Source organism: Schistocerca nitens, chromosome 2, assembly GCF_023898315.1.
Source record: "Schistocerca nitens isolate TAMUIC-IGC-003100 chromosome 2, iqSchNite1.1, whole genome shotgun sequence".
Lineage (NCBI taxonomy): Eukaryota > Metazoa > Arthropoda > Insecta > Orthoptera > Acrididae > Schistocerca > Schistocerca nitens.
Genome location: NC_064615.1, coordinates 934,908,626 through 934,935,683, shown reverse-complemented (window position 1 = coordinate 934,935,683; position 27,058 = coordinate 934,908,626). Strand labels below are relative to the sequence as shown.

At 36.9% G+C, this 27,058-nt stretch overlaps 1 protein-coding gene across 3 annotated transcripts in view; it reads right to left on the bottom strand.

Moving 5' to 3' along the window:
* Nucleotides 1-27,058, bottom strand: part of LOC126237259 (serine/threonine-protein phosphatase 2B catalytic subunit 2-like) — an 824,140-nt gene that overhangs the window by 28,024 nt on the left and 769,058 nt on the right. For 2 of the 3 annotated variants that reach the window (XM_049947183.1, XM_049947184.1), the window contains exons 8-10: nucleotides 23,125-23,218; nucleotides 10,971-11,097; nucleotides 9,567-9,647 (exon numbers count right to left, since the gene is read on the bottom strand). In XM_049947183.1, coding sequence (XP_049803140.1) covers nucleotides 9,567-9,647; nucleotides 10,971-11,097; nucleotides 23,125-23,218 — 302 coding nt within the window. Of the gene's footprint in view, nucleotides 1-6,093; nucleotides 6,118-9,566; nucleotides 9,648-10,970; nucleotides 11,098-23,124; nucleotides 23,219-27,058 lie in introns of all 3 variants that reach the window. The other variant, XM_049947182.1, reaches the window with a different exon arrangement.

The window sequence follows — 27,058 nt, the reverse complement described above, 5'->3', positions numbered from 1 at the left end:
ATAGGCAGGATTCAGATAATTGTGAATACTTGCTGCATTTACATTTTTATTAGTTTTTACCATTAGCAAAATAACAGAATGGATTGAAAGTAAAATGCTATTGGGAACTTTTTTAACCCACACTCATCTGGCATTTTCAGTTGCAAAGAGAACAGCAGAGAGCCAAAAAATAGTTATGAAATTTCACAACAAAAGGCTCTGGGTATACCAATTACTACACAATATACATTACTTGTTCCAGTTTTCTTAAAACTGAGACTGAATTGGCAACACCTGGCTGGGTGGTAATTAGGTGGATGAGTGAGAGGAGTAGTGTATGGCAGCTGCCTACCCTGTGTCTCAAGAGAGATGCTTTTTCTCATCAAATGAATGTGTTTCCTGATACCAAACAGCGCAAAGATCACTTGGTCAGCAAGTCAGGGGAGGGTACTATCCTCCTTCCACTTCAACACAATGAGTTATAGAAAAAACACTTTCTGCAACAATACTTATGGGAACACAGTTTTGAAAATTCTAACTAAAAACATATCCAATGAAAACTAAATGACCTACACCCATCTGTTTGATATGCCTACCACAACAATGTGTGCCCTCCTTTTACTAACAATCTTACCTAGTATTTGTCCAAAATGAATGTCGAACACAGCAGTTCAGCTACCAAACTTTTAACACTCCACTGTATGCTAGGCATTGTGTAACATCTGGATTCTCATTCATGTCCTCTACAATGACTGCATTTTTTCCAAACTTAAGCCTTACTCAAACATCTGAATATTTTTGTCTATTTCTGTAATACATATGTTTCCACTAATAACAAGAGATTTCCAAATGACTGTTTTATACTGCAGTTGAGTAAAAATTTATTCTGCAAACTACGCCGTTTCTACACAATATGTTTTCTGTCATAAATGTTTATCCAGAAGGTGTACAAGAGGGCTTCTGTGAAGGAAAATTTCATTTTGGAAACACTCCCCCCCCCCTCCCACCCCTGCTGTAGCTAAGCCATGTCTTCACAACATATGGAATGCTAGTGCCGCAAGTTTCACAGGAGAGCATCTGTGAAGTTTGGAAGGTAAGAGATGATGTACTGGTGGAAATAAAGCTGTAAGGACAGGTCTTCAGTCATGCTTGTGTAGTTTGGTTGGTAAGGCACTTGCCCGCAAAAAGGCACAGGTTCTGAGTTCGAGTCCCGGTCCAGCACAAATTTTCAGGTGTAACAAACAACTGACGTTGATCAAGATTCACAAAATGTGAATTCATTTCATAATATTTGTGACAGTTGTAATTGTTAGAACCTTCTATGTTCCTTCAGACATACATTTATGTCTAAAAGACATTGTAATGTGAAGATACAGACACTATATCAAGAAAAGTTCATCATCAGTACATAACAATAGTTTATTATTATGTATGTCACATTTGCATTCTATTTTTCCTGCATGTATTGCAAAAATCACTCGTGCACAGTTTTCACAATAATGCAACAACAGCCAATACTGATAAATGCATTTTTATCATCTCACACAATAGACAAAGACATTTTGCTTTCAGTCTTGATGTCAATTGAAAAGCATCCAGAAGGGAGCATTTATTTATCAATTAATGCTTTCCAAACAATGAAAGCTACTACATTAAATTACCATGCACTTCAGCTTGAACAAAACAAAATTTACAACCTTTGTGTGCTACTTATTTATGAATTGTCATTTCATAATTAATTAAAAGATTTCATTTAAATTAAATTAAAAATAGCAATGCAAGATAAAAAAACTAATCATCTCTCCATGTTCTATTTACAGTCAGCTTGTGAATTGAATATAAGCATGTGCCAACATACATTCTAACTTCTTACAAGGGCATATACATATGTACAGATGAACTTGCCTTTAAGCCCAGTATAAAAAAGGTTCATCTAAAGTATGGTTATTATGATTATCTGCATATATTGGAACTTTTAAAATAATCCCAGTTTGTAATGGAAGAAGCACCTTAGCAACTTTTATTATTACGCAAATTGAGTATAAGCTAATAGCACATATCTCAACTGCATTAGAATAGAGAAAGGGGAATATGCAAAGCATGAAACACATTAATATCTCCACTGGTACTGAAATAAATAATTCACTTATGTCTACTGTAATGCTGTGGCCCATGTTTAAAAAATTCCAATGAAAAGAAATCTCATTTTGCTATGAGAATGGATTCTTCAATTTACATATGTTTCTTAAAAAATTAAGATTATTGCTTTATTGTTGTTCTGGTGACAGAGTGCCTACCAATGACAATTTTTATTTTTCAGAAGAATTTGTATTCAAGAAAATACACTTAAATCGTTTATAAGCATATTTTATTTTGCAGTGCCTCCTGACATCTCATACAGTTACCACAACGAGAGAAACATGAAGTTATTCATTCTTTAAAAGTAGCATAGACAATTGCCAAAACCGTACATCTATGCATTATTACACAGATACATCAATTTCCAGTTGTCAACATTAATTCAACAAAGGGACATGTCAACTAACCTGTAAGGAACATAGTTGTTTATAGGCTCGCAATGCTCAGCTCTTTACAGTTCATGAACTGATGAAAAATACAGTACAATAATTTTTTGGGAAGTACTGACACATCTCTGTTAATACCAGTACAGGTAAGTGGTTATGGTACTTCTCTTAAATCCAATGTAGAATTTTTATGAGTGATACCGTCAAAGAAAGACAGTACTGCAAATTGCAAATTCACTGGTTTCTAAATGAAGGCAAACACTGTTTTAATCCAATTTATATTTTCTGTTTGCTCACTATACAGAATAAAAAAAATAAAGAAAAGCCTGGGCATCGGTGGAGGACATAACTGGGTGCTCCACAATACAACATAGATCCAAGACAGATCAAAGACACATGCTGAATCTCCAAAAATTGACAATTTTCTACAATAAACATTTTACTGCTCATCTTACTGCATACTAGACACCTTCATTTTCAAATTAGTCTCTCTCTCTCTCTCTCTCTCTCTCTCTCTCTCTCTCTCTCTCTTACCCCCCCCCCCCCCCCAATTCACATCCCCCTTTGATGACATATCACTTCTAGCATTTCTTCCATTTTTGCAATGTTACAAAAATGCATTATTTTGGACATCATGAAGTTCTCTCATTAGAATTTTTTTTTATCTTTGCTTTGCTTATTCCATGTATTTTTTGGAAAGAGTAATAAATTATGTTTTGGCCATCACAGTGAGTGAACATAATATGTATGACCCAACAACAATACAATGTTTTCGTATATAACTGCGTACCAATATGAGTGAGTATGTTGCTGTGTTGGTGTGACACCACAATAATATTCCCTCAAAGTTTTTTGCACAGCACTGTGTTTTTCCTGCACACAGCTTCTCATGAAGAAATTAAAAATATGAAGTATTATTTATTCATTTACCATATGTCCACAGTGTACAAAAAAGGCGTGCAATGATTTTTTTTGTAGGTATTGCAGGAGTACGTGTGCTTTCTTTGGGCACAGAGACCATTCCAACCCTTTGTGATAACCTCAACTTCAGTCCAAATTGCAGATATTCAAACATGAAACAAAAGCTATAATTATGTTTTTTCTAGAAGTTTTCATCAGTGTTTTCATTCTCAATCTTCTCATGGATGATGACTGATCTTTTCTTTTATCAGCAACTAAGTGACAGATTTTGTAATGATGTGATTCATTTAAGCTCAGTTCATCTAAACTGTACAACGCCAAATAATATTGACATCCTAGCAATCTGAGACCATTAGTCAATGCTGTCTACAGATCTCTACACTAATAGACTTCAAGTGGTGATCATCCACTGATGTAGAAAGTCAACAATGACAGAAGTCTTGTTCAAATGACGTCTGCCCTCTTTTAAACATTTCCTCACACTTAACACTGTGTACAGATTCTGCATTTCTTTTTGTATGCTTTTAAAACAATTTAAGTGTCTCCATAAGCTTTTATTGAGTGACATTTCATACATATACACTTTTCATGTAACTTCTTTTTTACTTTGCATGTGTACTAATGTCAATGGTTACAGCTCTAAAAGAAATGTACACACAGTGACACACAGTTAATAGAAACTGCAGTCAAAACTTATCACTGGAATCACTAGATATAATCATTGACATCATTTTAGTAGGTACAAAATTTCAAAAACTTTAGTAATTCCTCATTTCTTTTCAAATTTCAAATAAATCTAAAGTTCCATTTTAGTCCCAACAGTTTTCAGTAAATCATGTTTTACTTTTACATGCACTACAGTGAAAATTCAGAGCATAATAATTCTTGTACAACTCAATTGGCTAACTACAGACTGCCAGTAGCAGTGTGGGATGTAATATGTATCCTGGTTTCTTGTTCACTTTTTTTTGGGTGGGGGGTGGTCATCAGTCTTATGACTGGTTTGATGTGGCCCCTCACAAATTCCTTAACAACCACTTCATCTCAGAGTAGCACTTGCAACCTATGCCCTCAGTTATTTATTTGATGTATTCCTGTCCTAGCCTTCCTCTACAGTTTTACCCTCTGTAGCTCCCTCTAGCAGCACAGAAGTTATTCCTTGATGTCTTAACGGATGTCCTATCCTCCTGTCCCTTCTTCTTATCAGTGTATTCCACATACTCCTTTCCTCTCTGATTCTGTGAAGAATCTCCTCATTCCTTACCTTATCAGTGCACCAAGCACATATTACTGCACTTTTTTTTTTAAATTTAGCTGAGCTTGTATTACAGAATTTTCAGTGCAAAAATAAGAAAAAACATCAATATCTTGCACTGTTGTCAACCAGAAAAACAAAAGCATTTCATATCAGCACAAAAAGAAATTAATAATTAATGATGAAAGTAATTTTATGTAACTGTGTAATGAAAATGCAAAATTAAACAAGTAAAATTTGACTTTTAACAACTAAACATGTCACCTAGCCTTAAATTTAACTGATATTGAGCTTCAGCATATTAATAAATGTTATTAACAATCAATGGTTAATAAAAGAATTTAACTTACTTATACTAAATACATTTATGAGATTATACAAACATCAATAACAAAAATGTCCAGTACTCTACCAGAACCCTACAGCAAATTTAACTATAAATGTGATATCGCCTGAGTGATTATATAACCACATAAATAACTCAAAATTGTTCATTTTAAACACAAAATAAATGAACTAGTAAACGAATAAATATTCATGAGAATGTATTAGTGGTAAAAATACCAACACGCACACACACTCACAAAAGTAAAATTATAAAACACAGAAACTAAAGGCAATGTTCATGCTTTCTAAGCAAAATTTACGGAACACAAAGCTACTCCACTATAACTAAACCATTCATTCTGAAATAAATTCACTTCAAGATTCCTAGACACTTATCAAAAATACTGTGGAAAAAAAGGAAACAAACACAAAGATGCAGGTGTTAGATATGTACACAAGTAGGGTTTTGTTAACAACTGTGGCTACTGAGACAAGACCAGGCAGGAGTGTGCATTAACCTTTGTTTCCCACTGAACAGAGTGAAGAAAATCAAAACAAGTTCACAATAACGAAGCCACAAGATGACCTCCAGCATAGAAACATGTTCAGTTTTCATACCCATTGTTTAAAGTTCTGAGAAATGTAAGAATAAGCCTCCTGGTCTTTAATAAACTTATGACATATTACTGTGTTTCTAAAATGTCTGTAAGCAAGAATTTTGAAGGTGATAATGAACTGATGTTTACCTCTTATAAGATCAGTGACAACATTAGTGGGAAAAGTCTGTATTTTCAAATTTGGAGCTGATTGTATGAGAACGGTTAAGTGTGGTTGAACTTCCACACCAGAAGCACACTGACATGCCATTAGTTTCTCTTCTGCTCACTGCACAGAAACCAACACTCTCCAATGGTAATACATACTTATAACCAAATAAGTAACAAACTATTTTTTCCAGTGGAGACAAAATTATAGCAGTAAAAAAAAGCACACAACTAGGTGAAAGTATTAGGTGTATCTGGTGATTCTATAATTTTAATAAGAAAAACTCAATGAGAAAAACCCAAAATTGCACAAGAAACTTACCATTCTTTTGTATAAAAAGTTTCCCTGTGCACCCGGCAATTCAGAGTCCCAATGCATATAGAGAAGGTACAGTGCAGTCAGAAGGTGCAATTGTTTAGAAAATTAAAGTAATTAAAGAGAGAGGGCACAGGAGGGTGTGAGAAGATGAAAAAGTCACTTCCGGAAAGAGTAATAGAGACAAATTGAAAATACTACCAGTCAACTCTGACAATTCAATTTTAAAGGTATATAAAATTCAATGGTAAGAGTAAAGAAGGATTAGGGACCAACACCAATATTTAAATTCTCTCATGTGCATTTCTCAGTAAACTCTACTAAGGGGTAGATATGCAGCAAGATATAATAACTTGTGAATTTAAAAAACATAACAGCAAGCTCTTATTACAAAAGACTGATCAAATGACACTTATAAGCAGTAATGTACCACAAGATAAAGAAAACAAGTTCAAAATACACGAATGAATGACAGAAATCAAAGTAATAGAGCAAATTATTTGTAACTTGATAAAATTTTGCTTAAAGAACAGTTTTTCTCAAGGGGTCAAGTGGTATTTGGGAGTTGCATTAATAGTCTGGAAAATTATATTTAAAGATATTTATCACTATTACTATTTCATTATTACTCTTATTTTCAAGAATGTGACAGTCATTTCACTGTAAACAGTCATTTTCCCCAATTTTCTGTTAATAGAATGAACAATACAAAATTCTGAAAAATTACAATAAATGTATACCATATGCAAAAAGATGATTTAATATCTCTAAATGGGATTATGACTATATAACTAAGCCAGCCAACACCATTTCCATATATTTGAGTACCATTTTAAATACAAGTTAGCATATTAGATAAAATCACTATTATCTGTAACTTCCGATTTTTTAAATTACGCAAGTGTAAGGGCATGAAAATGACTGTCTAAGCATTAATGAAAAATTAAGAAGACTGACAGAATCTATTTAATATAAATGTGTAGGAGAAATAATAGATTTCACCCTTTAGTCTGGTGCCATGAAACCAATTGAGATGTATATATAAAAACTACAAACAAAATATCTAAAAAGAACAATTGTAATAAGACAAAAATAACTGGAACTCATTTAACCTGTGCAGGCCAACTACCAAACACACATCTACAAACATATTACAAATGAAGTCTTGATTCTTACCATCTGTCAGAATTCCAAAATGAACAATCACAAAGAATGAAGGAAAATATGTGGGTAAATATTTTATACTGAGCATGTTAAATAACATTTATTATATAAAAATAACAAAGATAATGTCAATGTAACTGATTTTGCAATACAGTACTTAAAATTATAATTAACAGCACTGTTCCCTTGGAATTTTTTTTTCATTTAGCGTATATGGAAAAAGAACACTGAATGTAAAGAAAAATTAAATGAAAATGAGTATTACTCAAATGCTCTAAATATAATTAAAATATGAAATCGGAATGTTTGTCTCTTTGTCAGTTATTTTCAAAGCTAACCAATTCAAAAGCTAGAATCATAAAGAGAATAAATATTTATGACAATCAACGGAATGAACTACATGAACATTTTTGTTACCAAACCCTTTAAAATATGCTCATGTCTGCACGCTCGTGGATAGTTATGAGAGCAACAAAGTAAGCACCAACAAATTTCTTTTGATCTATGCAAAATCATATAAATGAATGACACTTTAAAAATCCAAACTAATGAGAAGATAAGGCCTCACATTAAAAGTTTCATATATTTAAGCAGTATACCAAGGTTCAAAGACTATGGAAGTCACTACACACTATGTGCGTATTTAAAACTATTGCTCTAATTAAAACTCTCATAACAAATCCTCAGGTCATCACTTCCTAAAAGGACACATCATCATCTGTACAAAACTTCATTTTCATAGCTTCACTGAAATGAATCACATGCTGTACGTGCTGCCAGATAAAACAATAAAATACAAGTATAAACCCCCTTTAATATGAATTACTGGAGGAAAAAAATACCCAGTAGCCTAACTTAAAATATCACTAATACATAATTTTTGTGTTATAATTCCATATGATAAATACATAGAATGTTTCTGTGTATTTGTCATGACATTTCCTCCTTATCCTGAAACCCATCCAATAAATCGAAAGAGTGAAAAAGTAGGAAAAGAAATGTATGGTGGTCCTTTTATCTGGCACACAAAAGTGAAGGTAAGTTCTTTCTGAACTGGACACTGAATGAAAGATTTATAGAGAATGAAGTAATCCAACTACTTTACTTAAACTATCAAAAATGATAAAAGTGTGGTAAATACATAATACACATATTATATTTATCAGTTAGGAGTGATACTTAAAATTTGCGCTCTCTCTCTCTCTCTCTCTCTCTCTCTCACACACACACACACACACACACACACACATATCTGCCTGGATACATTCTTGCAATTGTCTACTTGTGTTCATTCCAGATTCTTTTCGAGAATTAAGTTCTTATAATGTTTCATAATTCAGGTTTTCAAATCTCCGCCTTTCAGCTCCAAATTTCTGAACTGCTGCAAACTAGTTGCCCTGTATTTCAACTCAGCTCAGATAGCTCTATTTACCATCACAATTGATGCATTTTGGCTGTTAAAGAGTTATTTTACTGTGTAATGGCCTAAATACTTCACTGAGAGGTAAGAAAAAATGTTGCTTTAAAAGCACAAATTACTCCACCAGGGATGATAACCCATTCACTTAAACTGTTACAAACTCTTTCCTGCATTAAGACAAGCGTCATTCCAATTTATTTATTTATTTATCATACTGACCACTTTGAACAAATTTCTGCTGCATTTAATGTGTAGCAGGAAATACTTTTCTTTCCTTTTTCTGTAATTACCCAGCTGAAAATTTGCTATACAAAACTATCAGTCATTATGTCTGCCACACTATTAAAATGGCAGTGATATACAATGGATATCTCAGTGCCAGTCCAGTTATAGATTTATAAGGGCTTCAGATCAAAGAAAATCTTACTTCAGTTAACTTCCTTGATACTGCAAAATTTAATCTGCATTCACACATATTTTGCTCCCACTTTTACTTTGAATGCTTTGAATTAAAAATGAAGAATTACAAGGTTTTGAATTCAATGAACACAAAATCTAAAGTTATTAAAAAGTCTGGATATGCTATTCCCTCTTATTATTGAGTTGAATGGACTTTTCCATCATACATATTTTATAGAAACATAGAATCAGAAAACCAAAGAGAATCCACAGAACTGAAGATTATCTGCACGCCATTGCATTAATACAGCTTTAATACAAAATATACTAATAATTTTCACTTAAATGTAAACAGAGAATGTAATTAACATTAATACATGTCAACACTCTTAACACAGATAAAAAAGAAAATATACTACTACTTTAAATACTTTAGAATTCGTATCAACTAGTGTTGTAATGGTAATTACAGAGAACACACAGCACAAATACATACCTTCTTCAAGCCCTTCATCTCCATCAGACATGAGTTCATCATCTGAACAAATATTCAGCACATTCACAAGCATCTCTGTGACTGCAACAAATATGATGGACACATAGTAAGTGACTGAAGCTGTAACCTCACACTTACTTTTCCTGGTAGCAACCACAATATTAAGATCTAATAAGCTTACAAATCATTATCAACCAATAGACAAGAAAACATTCATCTGCAAAATAGATAACCAAACCAGCCTAGCCATCATTGATTTTTTTTTATTTCCAGAATGAAATTTTCACTCTATATTCAAATGTGCATTGATATTAAACTGTTGCAGATTAAAATTGTGTATTGGACCGAGACACAAACTTTAGACCTTCGCCTTTTGCTTGAATGTGCTCTACTAACTGAGCTATCGAAGCATGATTCATGACCCATCCTCACTGTTTTACTTCAGGCATTAGCTCATGTCCTACCTTCCAAACTCCACAGAAACTCTCCTGCAAAACCTTGCGGGGCTAGCATTCCTGGAAGAAAGGATATTGCTGAGTGAAAATTTCATTCTGGAAACATCCCTTAGGCTGGGGCTAAGCTCTGTCTCTGCAATATCTTTCTTAGAGGAGTGCTAGTCTTACAAGGTTCACAGGAGAGCTTCCGTAAAGTTGGAAGGTAAGAAACAAGGTACTGTCAGAAGTAAAGCTGTGAGGATGGGTCTTGAATCAACCTTGGGGAATTCAATTGGTAGAACATTTGCCTGGTAAAGGCAAATGTCACTAGTTCAAGTCTCGGTCTGGCACACAGTTTTGATCTGCCAGGAAGTTTCTTTACTGTGAGTGTAAGGTACTAATGAAATAAGAGAAAGTCAGTTATTATAACAAGTTTCATGTGAAATTTAAACTTCGTCAAGATAACAAGAACAGCTGTGGTTTAAACGAGAGAAACACTATATGTATTTAATACCATAAATATTTGTAACTTTGTAACTGTTAGCTGATATTAACAACTTATGATGCCGATTAAACCTGATTTAAGTTTATGAGAATGCTAAAATAACTTTTAATTTGAAATAAGAACAGATGCTGTAAAATAACAAATACAGCTTGCAGACTAATAAATAATAAAAATGAATTATGGTTAAAGGAGAAGGTGGTTAGAAGACGGAAAGAGAACACACAGTGAACAGATGAAAAAATAGTGTGTGTGTGTGTGTGTGTGTGTGTGTGTGTGTGTGTGTGTGTGTGTGTGTGTGTGTGGGAGGGGGGGGGGGGAACAACAACAACAACAACAACAACAAATAAGAAATGGAAATGGGCACATGGTCCTTAGCTGGCCCATCTGAGGAAAAAAAAAAAAAAAAAAAAAAAAAAGCAAAAGGTATCCAAAGGTGAATTGGTACATATAAAAGAAATGAATTACCTTTTTCTCCTACAAATGGCAGTGACCATGTGAAAACATCCATGAAGTTTGGCAACCAGTATGGATGTGGTGAACAATTGAACTGCCTGATGTTCATCACATTGTTTTCATATTTCAAGACAGCAGCCTACAACATATGTTCATAAAAACCATTAAAAATAAGCCATTATTTGTTTTCAGTAACAACACTGGTTTTGTACAGTTAAACAGAGGAGAGCATTTCATAATACTTTTATTCCCTTACATTAAAAATTAAAGAACAGTGATATTTTACTTTAGATATCCTAGATTGATGAATACACGAATTCCTGAATGCTTCAGAATTAAAAAAAAAAAAAAATTGTAATGAGATGGTAGCTACATAACACAAAATTGAGAGAGGGTTTCTCTTATCATTCATCTGTTATTTCTACTCAGTAGGCAGCTTTGAAATTATTTAATCTAGAGATTTACATGCATTGTAATGACTGAATCAAGAAGGGGATGCCAAAAAATAAAAAAAAATCATCCAGATACGAATATTAGCAGTGAGCCTAGTCAATCAGAATGAGATAGGCAATGCTAGTCCCTTTTTCCAGTTCCGTATGCGCTCATGCACATTAAGAAACTGCTGAGATCATGTTCACTTACTGCAAATTGGATTCCAAAGATGATGCAGTCATGCGCTACTTTAAGGAAACAGGCCCAAATGCAGTATACAGACACCACCAATCGGCAAGCAGTAAAATTCAGCCCCATCATACACTGAAACTAGCATTTTGGGTGATTACCAGGCAACAGCAGGGACTGTGTGAGTAAGAATAATTATACTCAGTTACACTTGTACACTAAAAGGGACTACAAAACTTGCCTGTGGGTACCTGTGGAATGTGGTTAGTGGTTTCCTTCATACCTTTGCCTGCAAGTACTTAATATCTGCTTGTCACTTCCATTATGACGTGTACTTAACCTAAGGGTTCAATTAGAGCACTGGCAACTGACTCCTTCCTGATTCATGGTATGAAGTACCATTCAATAAAATTTTTACCCTATTTCTAATAGGATGTTACGCTGGTGTGGCCACTTGTACTGGTAACTAGTTGGAGCATCCAGTAACAGCTTGAAGTTACAAGCCTCATCTATGTTTTACACTTCTTAAGTGGGTCTCAGGACTCAACTTATAATCCGGTGCCTGCGCTTTTAGGCACGTTCATGTGAATGCACAAAAATGACAAACACAGACCAAAAGCCAAGCCAGAATCTCATTATGGGCACCAAATGTACCTCCTTCCTCCGACATCAGAGTCATTTTGTGCTGTCTCTAACCACAGAGAACCAGAAAATTTCAGCTTGACACCTGTCACATTTCACCCCCACACGTAGCAGCTCACATGCAAGAGACAGATGACCTAAAATCCCATGTCTCCTCCCACCTGATTACAAGATTCAAAGCAAGTAGAGTGCAAATCACATGGGGTTCCAACATATGAACTGGTATCATATGTGAGGTCCAGGCTTTGATAGCTAGGTGAGTACCTTAACTAAGAACTAATGTGTCAGAGTACAAAAGATAGGATTTTCTCGGAGAGACAACTTGTCAGCAGCATATGCATGTAGAAAGAACTAAGTTCCAATGTTATGCCTTCACAAGACGCAACACAGCACTGCCAACTTGATTAAAAAACATGGTAAGTGAATCATAATACAGCATACAAATGAGGTGCATGGTTCTGAGAAAGAATGAAAAATCCCTAATATGAATCTAGAAGGAAGTGATGCCCCCACCCAGAACATAATCATATCTGATGCATATCAGCTAATTCCCAGAGCTTTTGATGGGAATAAAGGTGAACTGAAGAGTGTTCACATGGAATTTTGATTTAGCTTTTGAACTAACACCAAGCCATAATTATAGCACATTATTAAAATTTCTTAAAAGTAAGATTGTAGGAAACCACAAAGTAATCTACTCATACACGATTTCACTGCAACTTGAGCAGGTGTGAAGGGAATTGAATTGGAGAACTACGAGTCGAAATGGACTTTGGATTACCATGCATGACCATTATTCTCTAGCAGACACAGCAGAGCTTAAGCATGACCCAATGGACAAGTGGCATTGACACTACACAACCGTGATTCCAAAAAACCATTCTGGAGGGGGGAAGGAGCGGGGAAGGAGGGGGGAGGGAGGAGGGATGGGTGGGGGTGGGGGGGTGGGGAGTAACGAGGGGAGCAGGCATTCCAGAAAGCTAGTCTCTAATTGGGAAGCAAGCACCACCAATAATCACACAGGGAGTTCAAGATGAGAAGATTAAAACAGTTGTGACAGTAAGAGGGGAGGATTTTTTAATAGCTCAAGTAATAGCTCTAACATTAACAGAAGAAGTCCCAACAGACTCTTGTAAGGAAAAGTTCATGAATCCACCCACCTAAAAGGTCAGTTTCAAACATAAGAGAGGAGGATATCACAAAAGGAATTGCACTAGGAGAGGTACATCAGGAAAATAAATGCCATGCTGCTAAATTGTAGGAGAGCAGAGAAATGAACAAACAGTCTTCATTCACAGTCAAGGACAGATGAAATATTATGCAGCAATCACCACAGAGAAACTGGAAGCATATGACTGATGATGTAACATCAATGCAATCTTCAAGGACATTCAGAACCATGTGATATGGCGAGACCTCTGACACATTATATCTGTAAAGAACAAGGAGACCTAGCCCAACATTATAATGCATGAATGCATGCACTTGTTGCCTACGGATAGCATCTTCAATTAGTAAACAAAATTTCCTTGGTCTCACGTTCAAACCCCAACACTGCTTAAATTTTGAATAAAAATCATCAGCAACAGCAGCGAAAGACTTCTGGCATAAGAAGTCATCCTTATTCAACCAACAGGCATGTCAAAGAGGGCAGAGGAGTGGCCAGAGGTTCAAGGCACTCTCTCAACCTTAAGCTGGGAAACTGCTCCTAAAGGTGGAAGAATTAGCAATGATTAATGGCATGATGATGCAGAATGTAATTGAAACTACAGCATTAAAGACACATAACATGTATCCATAAGACATTTGACCTATAAATGAGAAAGTGTTCCTTTGGAAAAAGATCCCACACTAACCCTCATTATGATCTAAGGGAGAGAAGTGCCAAGAGGGAGGCGGTCATGAGAAAAAGATAGCACAACAAATGAAAGAATAAAGTTCTATGAACTGGGGCATGGAATGTCAGAAATTTGAACATCATAGGAAAGCTATAAAATCAAAAAATGGAAATGTAAAGGCTCAATTTAGATATTGTGAGTGTTCGTCAAGTGAAATGGAAAGAAGACAAGGATATCTGGTCAGACAGGTATAGGGAAATATCAACAGTAGTAACATAAAATGGTGTAACAGGAGTAGGATTTGTAATGAGTAGGAAGGTAGGCCAGAGAGTGAGTTACTGTGAATAGGTCAGTGATAGATTTGTTCCCATCAGAACTGACAGCAAACTAACACCAACAAAAATACTTCAGGTATACAGGGTGACATTGCAAGCAGAAGATGAAGAGATCAGAAAAGTATAGGAGGATACTGAGCAAGTAATTCAGTATGTAAATGGAGATGAAAATTTAATAGTCATGGGGAACTGGAATGCAGTTTCAGGGAGAAAGTAGAAGAAAGAATTACGGGGGAATATGGGCTTGGTACAAGAAATGGCAGAGGAGGAAGACTAACAGAGTTCTACAATAAACTGCAGCAAGTAATGGCAAATACTCTGTTTAAGAATCACAAGAGGAGAAAGTATACCCGGAAAAGAACGGGAGACGAGAAGATTTCAGTTGGATTACATCATGGTCAGGTAAATATTTTGAAATCATTTACTGGATTGTAAGACATACCCAAGAGCTGATATAGTCTCTTATCATAACTTTGTTGTGGTAAAGGGTAGGCTGCAGTTTAAAAGATTAGTAAGGAAGAATCAATGCACAAAGAGGTGGGATATGGAAGACTAAGGATTGAAGAGACATGCTTGAAGTTCTCCGAGGCTATAGATACTGTATAAGGAATAGCTCAATACACAGTTCAGTTGAGGAGATGTGGATACCTCTGAAAGGAAAATCACAGAAGTTATAAAGAAAAACGTGGGTACAAAGTAAGTAACTGCAAAGACACCATGGATAAAAGAAGAAAGATTTCAGCTGCTTATTGAAAGAAAGAGGTTCAAAAATGTTCAGAGAAATTCAGGAATGCAGAAATACAAGTCACTTAGGAATTAAACAAATTAGTTCAGGGAAGCCGAGGCAAAATGGCTACATGAAAAAGAAGAAATCAAAAATGGAGAAATCGAAAAAAAAAAAAAAGATTCTGGGGAAGGACTGACTTGGCATACAGGAAAGTCAAAACAACCTTCGGTGAAATTAAAAGCAATGGTAGTAAGGTTAAGACAGCAATGAGAATTCCACTGTTAAATGCAGAAGAGAGAGAGCTTTATAATGTGATGGAAGAAGAAACAGGAGTCAATATTGAAAAGATAGGGTATTCAGTATTGAAATTGGAATTTAAAAGAGCTGTGGAAGACTTAAAATCAAATCAGGCAGAAGGAATAGATAAAATTCCATCAAAATTTCTAAAATCATTGGCGCAAGTGGCAACAAAATGACTGTTCAAGTTGGTGTGTCAAATGTATGAGTGTGGAGATATACCATTTGACTTTTTGAAAAACACCATCCACAAATTTCCGAAGACTGTAGGAACTGACAAGAGTGAGAATTATTGCTCAATCAGCTTAACAGCTCATGTATCCAAGTTGCTCACAAGAAAAATATGCAGACGAATGGAAAAGAAAATTGAGGGTGTGTTACACGATGATCAGTTTGGCTTTAGGAAAGGTAAGGGCACCAGAGAGCCCATTTTGACATTGCAGTTGATAATGGAAACAAGATTAAAGAAAAATCAAGACACATTCCTACGATTTGTCAACCTGGAAAAAACATTTGACAATGTAAAATGGTGCAATATGTTCAAAATTCTGAGAAAAATAGGGTAAGCTATAGGGAAAAACAGGTAATGTACAGTATGTACAATACCCAAGAGGAAACAGTAAATGTGAAAGACAGAGGATGAAGTCTCAGATTAAAAAGGGTGTAAGAAAGGGATCCAGTCTTTTGCCACTACTGTTCAATCCCTACATTGCAGAAGCAATGCCGGAAATAAAAGGAGTTTCAAGTGTGGAATTAAAATTCAAGATGAAAGGACATCAATGATATGATTCACTGATGACATTGCTATCCTCAGTGAATGTGAAGAAGAATTATAAGACCTGCGGAATGGATTGGACACACTAGTGAGTACAGAATATGGACACAGTAAGTCTAAGGAGGACAAAAGTAATGAGGAGTAGCAGAAATGAGGTCAGCAAAAATGTAACATCATCATTGGTGATCATGAAGTAGATGAAGTTAAGGAATTCTGTTACCTACACAGCAAAATAATTCTTGATGGACAGAGCAAGGAGAACATAAAAAGTAGACTAGCACTGGAGAAATTGGTGTTCCTGGCCAAAAGGAGTCTAATAGTAACAAATTTAGGTCTTAATTTGAGGAAGAAATTTCAGAGTGTTTATGTTTTGGAGCACAGCATTGAATGTTAGTGAAACATGGATTGCGGGAAAACTGAAACAGAATCAAAGCATTTGAGATATAGTGCTACAGAAGAATGTTGAAAATTATGTGGACTGGTAAGGTATGCTATGAGGAAGTTCTCCGCAGAATTGGCAAGGAAAGCAGTATGTGGAAAAACTAAAAAGAAGAAGGGACAGGATGGTAGGACATCAAGGAATAACTTCCATGATACTCAAGGGAGCTGTAGAGGGTCAAAACTGTAGAGGAAGATAGAGAGTAGAATACATCCACTGAATAACTGAGGATGAAGGCTGCAAGTGCTACTCTCAGATGAGGATGGCCCAGCAGACAACTTCGTGGTGAGCTGCATCAGAACAATCAGAAGACTGATTACAGAAGTCACCTTCAAAGGAGTCCCCTTCAGCTTCTACACACCTCTCCCAACACTGCTGCCACTTCTGGAAGCAGTGATGGAAAGCCTCTTTTGGTATGGATCATGGCTGCCCCATCCAATTTTGCGTGTTATGAAACCTCATCCCTTTAAGAGAATTGCTCAGTTTAGGGAAAAGCCGGAAGTAACTTGGTACCAGGTCAAGGGAACAAGGAGGCTGACAAACCACAGCTTTGTTGTTTGGCCACAAAACTCTGAATTAATTGAAAACAATGAAAGATGCATTATAGTGATGAAGAGGCCAACTGCCTGCTACCCTGAAATCCAGCTGTTTGCATCTCACTGCTTCATGAAGGTAAAGTGGAACATCTTGGTAGTATTCCATATTGACATTAGTTCCTTCTGGGGCATGCTTGTGATGGAACATTTCATTGAGAGAGAGAACATGAGTTTCATGGTGCTGCAGACATGCCTCACTTTGTTGGGTCTCAATGATGATGAATGTTTCCTCTGCAAAAACTGTAACTTTGTTTCCGGTCATACCCATAAACCCAGGACTCATCACCAGTGGCCATTGTGTTAATTAAGTTGGAAGTACCACTGACAGTATCCAGCATGTCCTGTGTGATATCTTAATGAAGTTGCTTCTATTCAGTTGTTAGCAACTTTGGTACAAATTCTGCTGAGATCCTCCTGAGGTCCAAAAGTTCTGTTAAAATGGAGTGAGTGGATCCAATACTAATTTTAACCTTGTGTGCAACCAACAGGACCCTTACAGTATCAACAAAAACACCATTTGTGGATGTTAAGGGCCAACCTGAAGACCCTTAACTGTTCACTGACGAGTGGCCATCTTTGAAGCAGTTGGGTCACTCTCTTATTTATGTGGTGCCCACTGCTTCATTCCCAAACACTTTTCGATATTTGTGGATGTACATCTGGCACGCGGTGGCGACGATGACGATACACACATCGACGAGGCATAGTGCTTCAATGCTGTTGCAGATAGAGCTCACAGTGGAATGATTCCGCTGGCATGCACTGCCCGCTTATATAGAGAACGCGTGACCTTCGTTACGTAACATGCTGATAGCGGACTTAGAATCTGCGCGCCCCAGCGAGAGAGCAAAATAGCGGACGCGCGTTGTGGTTGTACTAACAGCGCGTGTCTGCTGGTGCGCTGGCCTAGCACCGAGCCAAGCGGATTGTGGCCACAAACTTTAAACCAAATTTGATGCAGTAATGTTGCTCTGCTTTTCCTGTCTTTTTCCCACAATACAGAATCTGATGACTACAACTTTTGTATGTTCAGTGATTGGTTGTTTCCACAACCATGGAAGAAAAACATGGAGGTACTCTTATTAAAAACATAATTTTATTTGTATTATTCAATTACAGTTAGTTTTAATTTCCAGAACCAATGCTGCTGAACTACGACCTGTCAATTCATTATGGGGAAATTCCTTCAGAAGCACATAATAATTAATTAATATTAAATTTTAGTGACATAATATCAAGTTTTATTTATTTATAATCTGGTTACATACTTAATTGTCCTCAAATATTGAAAAGATTTTTTGATGATTTTATGCTGACTACTGAAAATAATATCTTCAGATGTCCAAGCAGATACCCACCAGGAAGTACAAAAAGATTTACTGCTCAAAGATGTAAATTGTTATTGGGGAGGGTGACAGAATTGTATGTCAATAATCTTTAGCCATAGTTATTAGTATTAGCCATTAAGAGAAAAAACTAAAATTTCTTGCAAGATTATCGCTCACTGCAATACTTACTGATTATTGAGGAAGATGGAAGACTACCTAGGGTTTGTCAAGTGGCCATGAAAGTCTTAACAATTTTGTATCGAAGACTAGCTTCACAAGGCATCTTGAGACAATAATATGTAGTACCATGGAGGATAGAAAGACCATGTAGAGGAGAGTATTTTTAACTACAGTTTCAGAACTGTTGAATCTACTATGGAAAAAAAAGCATCAAAATAAGATGCAAAGTGATTGTGTTCATTGTCTCAACAAGTTACAGTTCCCAAAAAGTTTAAAAGTTTGCAAGGTTTCTTTGTGACAGGTAAAAATTTTAAAGTTACTTTAAATTTAAAACGACAGATATCACACTGATCTTAAAATGCCAATCCAGTGGGGAAAAAAGGCAAGGAAAAAAAAAAGAGAAAGGGAAAAAAAGAAAGAAAATGGGGGCAATGCTGGAACATGTAGTAATTATGGTTCACAATTAATTCATATTTACCTGTTTTATGGCTATTAACCACATAATGTGCTACTTGTTTCACAAGGCTATGCTGAAAAGTAGTGCCTCCGAATTCTTTATCCTGTTCTTAATATCAGTTGATGTATTACATATCATGCATTTTAATCAGTCCGCTTTCCCACTTCACTTACAACAACACACTACTAGAAGGCTCCAAATTGTAGTGTGTAGCATGGTGATGTTTAACAGAACTATCTTAGTGCACAAGAAACAGCATACTGTAATCAAAAGCATGAATTCCAAGAGGTCATCCACACATGGAGCACACTCCCCTTCAGCATGATAATCCCAGACTACAACCAAGCACTGCGACATCTGCAACAATCCGATGCCTTGCATTAACTGTCATCTATTATGTATACAGTCACGATTTGGCCCACCCAATTTTGATTTATTTCCAAAACTTGAAGAACACCTCTGAGGTATTCACTTTGATAGTGATGAAGTGGAGAAAGCAGAGGTGAGGTTGTGGCTCTTCCAACAAAGTCAAACATTGTACAGCGACAGTATCAACAAAATGGTTTATTATTGGGAGAAATGTGTTCAACACTGTGATGACTACGTTGAGAAATATATATGAAGACATGAAGAATAAAGATGTAGAACGTTAATAACATTTAGTTTTATTTAAAAATCTGTGAAGGTTTTCACATAAAAAATTTGGAGGCATTGCTTTTCAGTATGCCCTCGTATTATTTCCATGTAACAATAAGTCACATTAATAGCAATTACCAGATGGATGCTGTAAGACACTAACTTTCTGATTACTGAGTGCCATGCCTATACACAATAAAACAGCCTCAAAACTTGGGCACTTACTGACCAGTAAAGGGAAATATGTGGTGTGCTATTAAAGAGTAAGCTAAAATCCATGTAAACTTATGGTTGGGCAGAAACATTCCGAAACGTAAGATGTTCAGTCAAGGGCAATTTGAATCACCCAGTTGCAGAACACAATGCTGAATACATCAAGATTGACTTCAATGGCTGCTTTACAAATCAAACCACCTAGATTTGCCTCCACATCACCAGCTTCTCTAAACTGTGTACCTGGAAGGAGGCTGTTTAAGCAATGCTTTATCATACAGTCTTCTTGTTCCCAGTCTCTTGGGTAGGTGGGGTCATCAATCCCATGTCCCCCTCATTGGGTGCACAGCTGTCCCTGTCCATGTCCATGTCCCCAATCTTCCTTTCACCCCACCAAGCCCCGCCCCACTCAGGTTGTGGTACCTTTAGTACTGTAGAGAGAGGGAGGAAAGGGTAGGAGGGGGGGGAGGAAAGAAAGAAGGGGGGGGGGGAGAGAGAGAGAGAGAGAGAGAGAGAGAGAGAGAGAGAGAGAGAGAGAGAGCTTAGATTCACTTAAGTGAGAATCTAAGTTCATATGCGAGGTCATTGTCTTGTTCGTATGTACCTCAACTGTTAAATTCCTACATGAGTATGTATAATCTTCTCATTCCTAACTGTTTTTGAAAATTCCAGAGAGGATTTCCACTCAGACCAATATTACAATCTAAATGACCCCCAACTCATTTCTTACATGCAGTACTATTCCTTAAGATCATCATAAAACTTAATTTTGTATGTCCCCCCCTCCCCCCCCCCCCCCCATATCTTCACTGCAAAAGTTTTTGCTCATGAATTAGTACCATCTGCACTGCTGTCAAACTATAATGATATTTTGAAGTTTGGATGAAATAATTTCTAAAGCTAACAGTTCAGTTTAGAACTAGTTATAGTGCACTAACAGAAGTACCATAGTGACCAGATGACTTCATGAAGCAATTTGGAGAGATTTCCTGTGAACTTTCTAATTGCATTACATATTAAGTCACTAAATCCTACCCCATAACAAAACTGTTGATGGATCTTTCCCCTCCCACATATGGCTATCTGCACAGGGCACTGTTTCAATCAGAAAACGGTCACATACCACTGCTGTCTACATGCAAACAAATTTGTTGATCGGTCTCCTAACTGGTTTGATGCGGCCCCTCATGAATTTTTCTCCTGTGCCAACCTCTTAATATCAGAGTAGCAGTTGCAACCTACATCTTCAATTATTTGCTGGATGTATTTCAATCTGTCTCTTCCTCTGCAGTTTTTGCCCTTTGCAGCTCCCTCTAGTACCATGGAAGTCAGTCCCTGATGTCTAAACAGGTGTCCTATCATCATGTCCCTTCTCCTGGTCAGTGTTTTCCACATATTCCTTTACTCTCCAATTCTGCGCAGAACCTCCTGATTCTTTACCTTATCAGCCCACCTAATTTTCAACATTTGTCTGTAGCACCACATCTCAAATGCCTTGATTCTCTTCTGTTTTGGTTTTCCCATAGTCCATGTTTCACTACCATACAATTCTGTGCTCCAAATGTATGTTCTCACAAATTTCTTTCTCAAGTTAAGGCCTATGTTTGATACTAGTAGACTTCTATTGGCAGGATTGCCCTTTGTGCCAGTTCTAGTCTGCTTTTGATGTCCTCCTTGTTCCATCTGTCATTGGTTATTTTGCTGACTAAGTAGCAGAATCCCTTAACTTCATCTACTTTGAGACCATCAATCCTGATGTTAAGTTTTTTGTTGTTTTCGTTCCTGCTATTTCTCATTGCTTTTGTCTTTCTTTGACTTATTCTCAGCCCATATTCTGAACTAATTAGACTGTTCATTCGATTCAGCAGATCATGTAATTCTTCTTCATTTTCACTCGGAATAGCAATGTCATTAGCGAATCTTATCATTGATACCCTCTCACCTTGAGTTTTAATTCCACTCCTGAGCCTTTCTTTTATTTCCATCATTGCTTCTTTGATGTACAGATTGAATATTAGGGGAAAGAGACTACATCAATGTCTTACACCCTTTTTAATCCAAGCATTTCATTTTTCATTGTTCACTCTTAGTACTTGTACATATTGCATATTATCTGTCTCTCCCCATAGCTTACCCCTACTTTTCTCAGAATTTCGAACATCTTGCACTATGTTACACAGTCAAATGCTTTCTAGGTCGACAAATCCTATGAATGTGTCTTGATTTTTCTTTAGTCTTGCCTCCATTTTCAACTGCAACACCAGAATTGCCTCTACGGTGCCTTTGACTTTCCTAAAGCCAAACTTATCATCATCTAACTCATCCTCAATTTTCTTTCCATTCTTCTGTATATTAATCTTGTCAGAAATTTGGATGCATGAGCTGTTAAGTTGATTGTGTGTGAATTCTTGCCCTTGTCAGCTCTTGCAGCCTTCGGAATTGTGTAGACGATATTTTTCCGAAAGTCTAACGGTATATTGCCAGACTCATACATTCTACACACCAATCTCCTCTCCCCCCCCCCCCAAAAAAAATCACATCACACAAATCTTCCCCCATCACAGAGGCCTTCAATGCACTTTTTTCACCTATCCACTCAATTCCCTGTATTTAACAGTGGAATACCCTTTACACTCTTGATGTTACCACCCTTGCTTTTAATTTGACCTTCCTATGTGCTGAGTCAATCCTTCTGACTATCATTATTTTCCTGATTTCTTCACATTTTTCATGCAATCTTTCCGTCTTAGCTTCCCTGCACCTCCTATTTATTTCATTCCTCAGCAACTTTTTTTTCTGTATTCCTGAACTACCCTGAAAATTTTTGTACTTCACTGCATTAAAATTCTGCAAATATCTTTCACAGTCCATTAACTGTTATGTTAATATTGTGGCAGTACAGTTACAATGACACAATGAGAGAAAATTTAACTTTTTAAGTAAAACTGTTAAATCAAAGCTTTTGTCTTTAAACCATGTAATTAATATAGTTTCAAGTATTCTTATCATTTTTAACACTTACAATTGAGAATCACGTTCTATTACTAACCAAGAAATAAATATGCCAACACTGAATATTTACCTTATTGTTATATACATCCAGATAGTTTGGTGCTGAGAAGATAGTGATAAGCGATGGAAATCCTGTTGTTTGACTTTTCCTGTACATTCTATATCTGCAAAAAATAAGAACAGAAACTTTTTTAATGTTTGTATCTCCTTGAACACAAATGCTAAACGTACAAAACACAGCACAAGGAAAATCATTAAGAGTTTGCTTACAACAAGACAGTTTATGTACAATGACAAATGATGTATCATTAACTAAAAAACAGTAATTACTTAGAGAAGCTAAAATAACTTTAACAGACAGACAATAAAAAAAAGGGATAACCACATTGTGTCATTTCACTTTAACTTGACCAATTACAGGAATTGTCCCATCCTGGCCATACCCAGTGTGAATTAAATTTTGCACAAATATTCAATTCTGGTCAAATTTAATATGGCTTAAAACTGAATCTGGTAGCAATGAATGAGAGATATCAGGATATTGTGCTCTTCACATTTTTGAAATTTCAAAGTATTTTCATTCACACATTTTATATTACATGAGGTCAAAGTTTGGCAAAAATCAGTTGCAATAATTTTGCAGTCTTGACTAGAATAAATTGCAATAATTTTTCAGCCATTTTTCCCGTTACTGATGCAATTTCATAAATTCACTGTAGCTACATTAACTGACATATTGTCATAAAACTCAACACTCGTATACAAAAACTCAAGAAGTTTTGTACTGTTGCAGCCACTTTCACATTTCTGCCACAAGAGCACAGCAATAAACAGTTAGGCAAGATGGATGGCAACAGGCACAATGAAAGCTTGTGTAGTGCTTGATACGCATTCACATCAGCCTGCGTAGCTGTCCAATGACACTTCAGAACAAAGTTCAACAACGATCCACCAACTGCCAACCCCATTCGGTGATAGTATGCACAGTTTGAAGCGTCAGGAGACCTCTGTGAGGCGAAATCAAAGAATCAGCTGCAGTGAGTGAAGAAACGATTGACTGCATGTGGGCGAGTTTTGCACATAGCCCAGAAAAGTCTACAAATACAGCAACCAGAAAGCTGAAGATCCTACAACCGACCATTTGGAAGAACTTAAAGAAATGACTGAAGCTAAAGCCTAACCACCTGCAATTACTACAAGCCCTGACTTCTGATGGCAGAGTCATGTGCCTTAAATTTTCAGCATAGTAGCAGCAGTTAATAAAAAAGGGTGCGTTTCATGAGAAACTCATTTTCAGTGATTTTTTGCGAATGGCACAGTGAACAGGCACAATGTGTGAATCTGGAGGACAGAGAATCCTTATGTTATCATGAAGCACAATTGAGATTCACCAAATATTAATGTATTCTGTGCAGTCTCACAATTTCATACTTCTGTTCACTTACTCTTTTGCGAAAAGGCCATTACATGATACGTGTATCTGGACATTAGCATATGGAACTACTGGCAATTGGCAGTGTGGACTACATCTGCCAATAGGATGGTGCTCCATCCCACTTCCATTGCAACGTTCACGAGTTCTTAAACAGGATATTGAGAAACTGATGGATCAGTCAAGTTGGGGTTGATGATCAGCTATTCACGTCATGGCCTCCGTACTCTCCTAATATAAGCTAATGCGATTTTTGTTGTGTGGAGTTAAGTGAGAGTTCAGTGTTTGAACCTCCTCTACCAATATACCTGCCACAACTGTGTGGTGCATCTACAGGGCTTTTAAAGAGATTGATAGGGACCTTCTGTGCCAAACGTGGGAAGAACATTATTATCGACTCAATATCTGCAGAATCACTGAAGGGGCACATATGGAGCACTTGTTATGCATATAATTTTTTGAGTTTAACTATAAGGGTGCAAAGTCCTGTGACAATATGCAAACAATATAGCCACTGGAAATATGTGAAACCACTTCACCCATTTCTAACTTTGTATTTTGGTACGAACAAAATATAATGAGTGTCATTTAGTACATGTGAAAAAAAAAATGGTTATCATCTCTACCAAACTTCAACAGTTATGCATTAGTATTATAAAAATTCTTAATACATAAACAAGCAATCAAAATAATATTGCATTCAGTTTGTGCATAATTTGATGTTGCACTGTTAAATACTATCACCATCTGTTTTCTTTAGTTTTGTTCCATTCGAAAGGGCAGGTAGTGATGCGCTAAGAAAGGTTTCTGTTTATTTTGAAATTCTTTGGATTAGGTATAAAAAAATGAGGTTCAAAATACTACCATGAAATATTTGCAAACTGTTATACTTCATATTTGCCAGACTTTTGTAATTTTTAGGTGCTTAATTTTATATATTTGCCAATTTTTTACTTATTATCTACACTACTGGCCATTAAAATTGCTAACCAAGAAGAAATGCAGATGATAGACAGGTATTCACTGGACAAATATATTATACTAGAACTGACATGTGATTACATTTTCACACAATTTGGGTGCATAGATCCTGAGAAATCAGTACCCAGAACAACCACCTCTGGCCGTAATAATGGCCTTGATATGCCTGGGCATTGAGTCAAACAGAGCTTGGATGGCGTGTACAGGTATAGCTGCCCATGCAGCTTCAACACGATACCACAGTTCTTCAAGAGTACTGACTGGAGTATTGTGATGAGCCAGTTGCTCGGCCACCATTGGCCAGATGTTTTCAACTGGTGAGAGATCTGGAGAATGTGCTGGCCACGGCAGTAGTCAAACATTTTCTGTATCCAGAAAAGCCCGTACAGGACTTGCAACATGCGGTCGTGCATTATCCTGCTGAAATGTAGGGTTTCGCAAGGATCGAATGAAGGTTAGAGCCACGGGTCATAACACATCTGAAATGTAATGTCCACTATTCAAAGTGCCGTCAATGCAAACAAAAGGGGACCAAGACGTGTAACCAATGGCACCCCATACCATCATACCGGGTGATACGCCAGTATGGCGATGACGAATACATGCTTCCAATGTGCGTTCACCGCGATGTCGCCAAACATGGATGCGACCATCATGATGCTGTAAACAGAACTTGGATTCATCCGAAAAAATGACGTTTTGCCATTCGTGCACCCAGGTTCGTCGTTGAGTACACCATCGCAGGCACTCCTGTCTGTGATGCAGTGTCAAGGGTAACCGCAGCCATGATCTCCGAGCTGATAGTCCATGCTGCTGCAAACATCGTCGAACTGTTCGTGCAGATGGGTGTTGTCTTGCAAACATCCCCATCTGTTGGTTGGTTCGTTTGTGGGATTAAAGGGACCAGACTGCTACGGTCATCGGTCCCTTTTTCCAAGTACTAAAAACACCCACAGAGAATAAAAACGAGAAACAGAATAGAGCAAAGACAACACAGAACAAGAGAAACTGGGACAAAGACCAGACAAAACAAACTAAAATCATACAGAGTGTGACGGTGGTTGGCCAACCATAGAAATAAAAAAGGAAAAGCCAACCACTTAAAACACATTAAAAAAAAAATCAGTTTAAAACCGGAGGCCAAAGGCCAGAATCAACACAAAACAACAAGATAAAACAGAAACACTTAGATTAAATGATAAAAAACCCCTGCCCGAATAAAACGTAAAACTAAGCCAGCCATAACAGAGTCATCTGATAAAAGGGCAGGGAGCGTGTCAGGCAGTGCGAACGACTGCCTGAGCACAGCTAAAAGCGGACACTCCAATAAAATATGGACCACAGATAAAACGGAGCCGCAGCGACAGAGAGGTGCGTCCTCACAGCGCAATAAGTGGCCGTGTGTCAGCCACGTGTGCCCAATGCGCAGCCGGCAGAGGACAACAGACTCCTTGCGAGAGACCCGCAAGGAGGAGCGCCACACACCGGTAGCCCCTTTGATGGCCCGAAGTTTGTTGCGCGTCGTCAGGTCGCGCCATTCATCGGCCCAAAGCGCCAAAATTTTGCGGCGGAAGACTGCCCGCAAATCAGT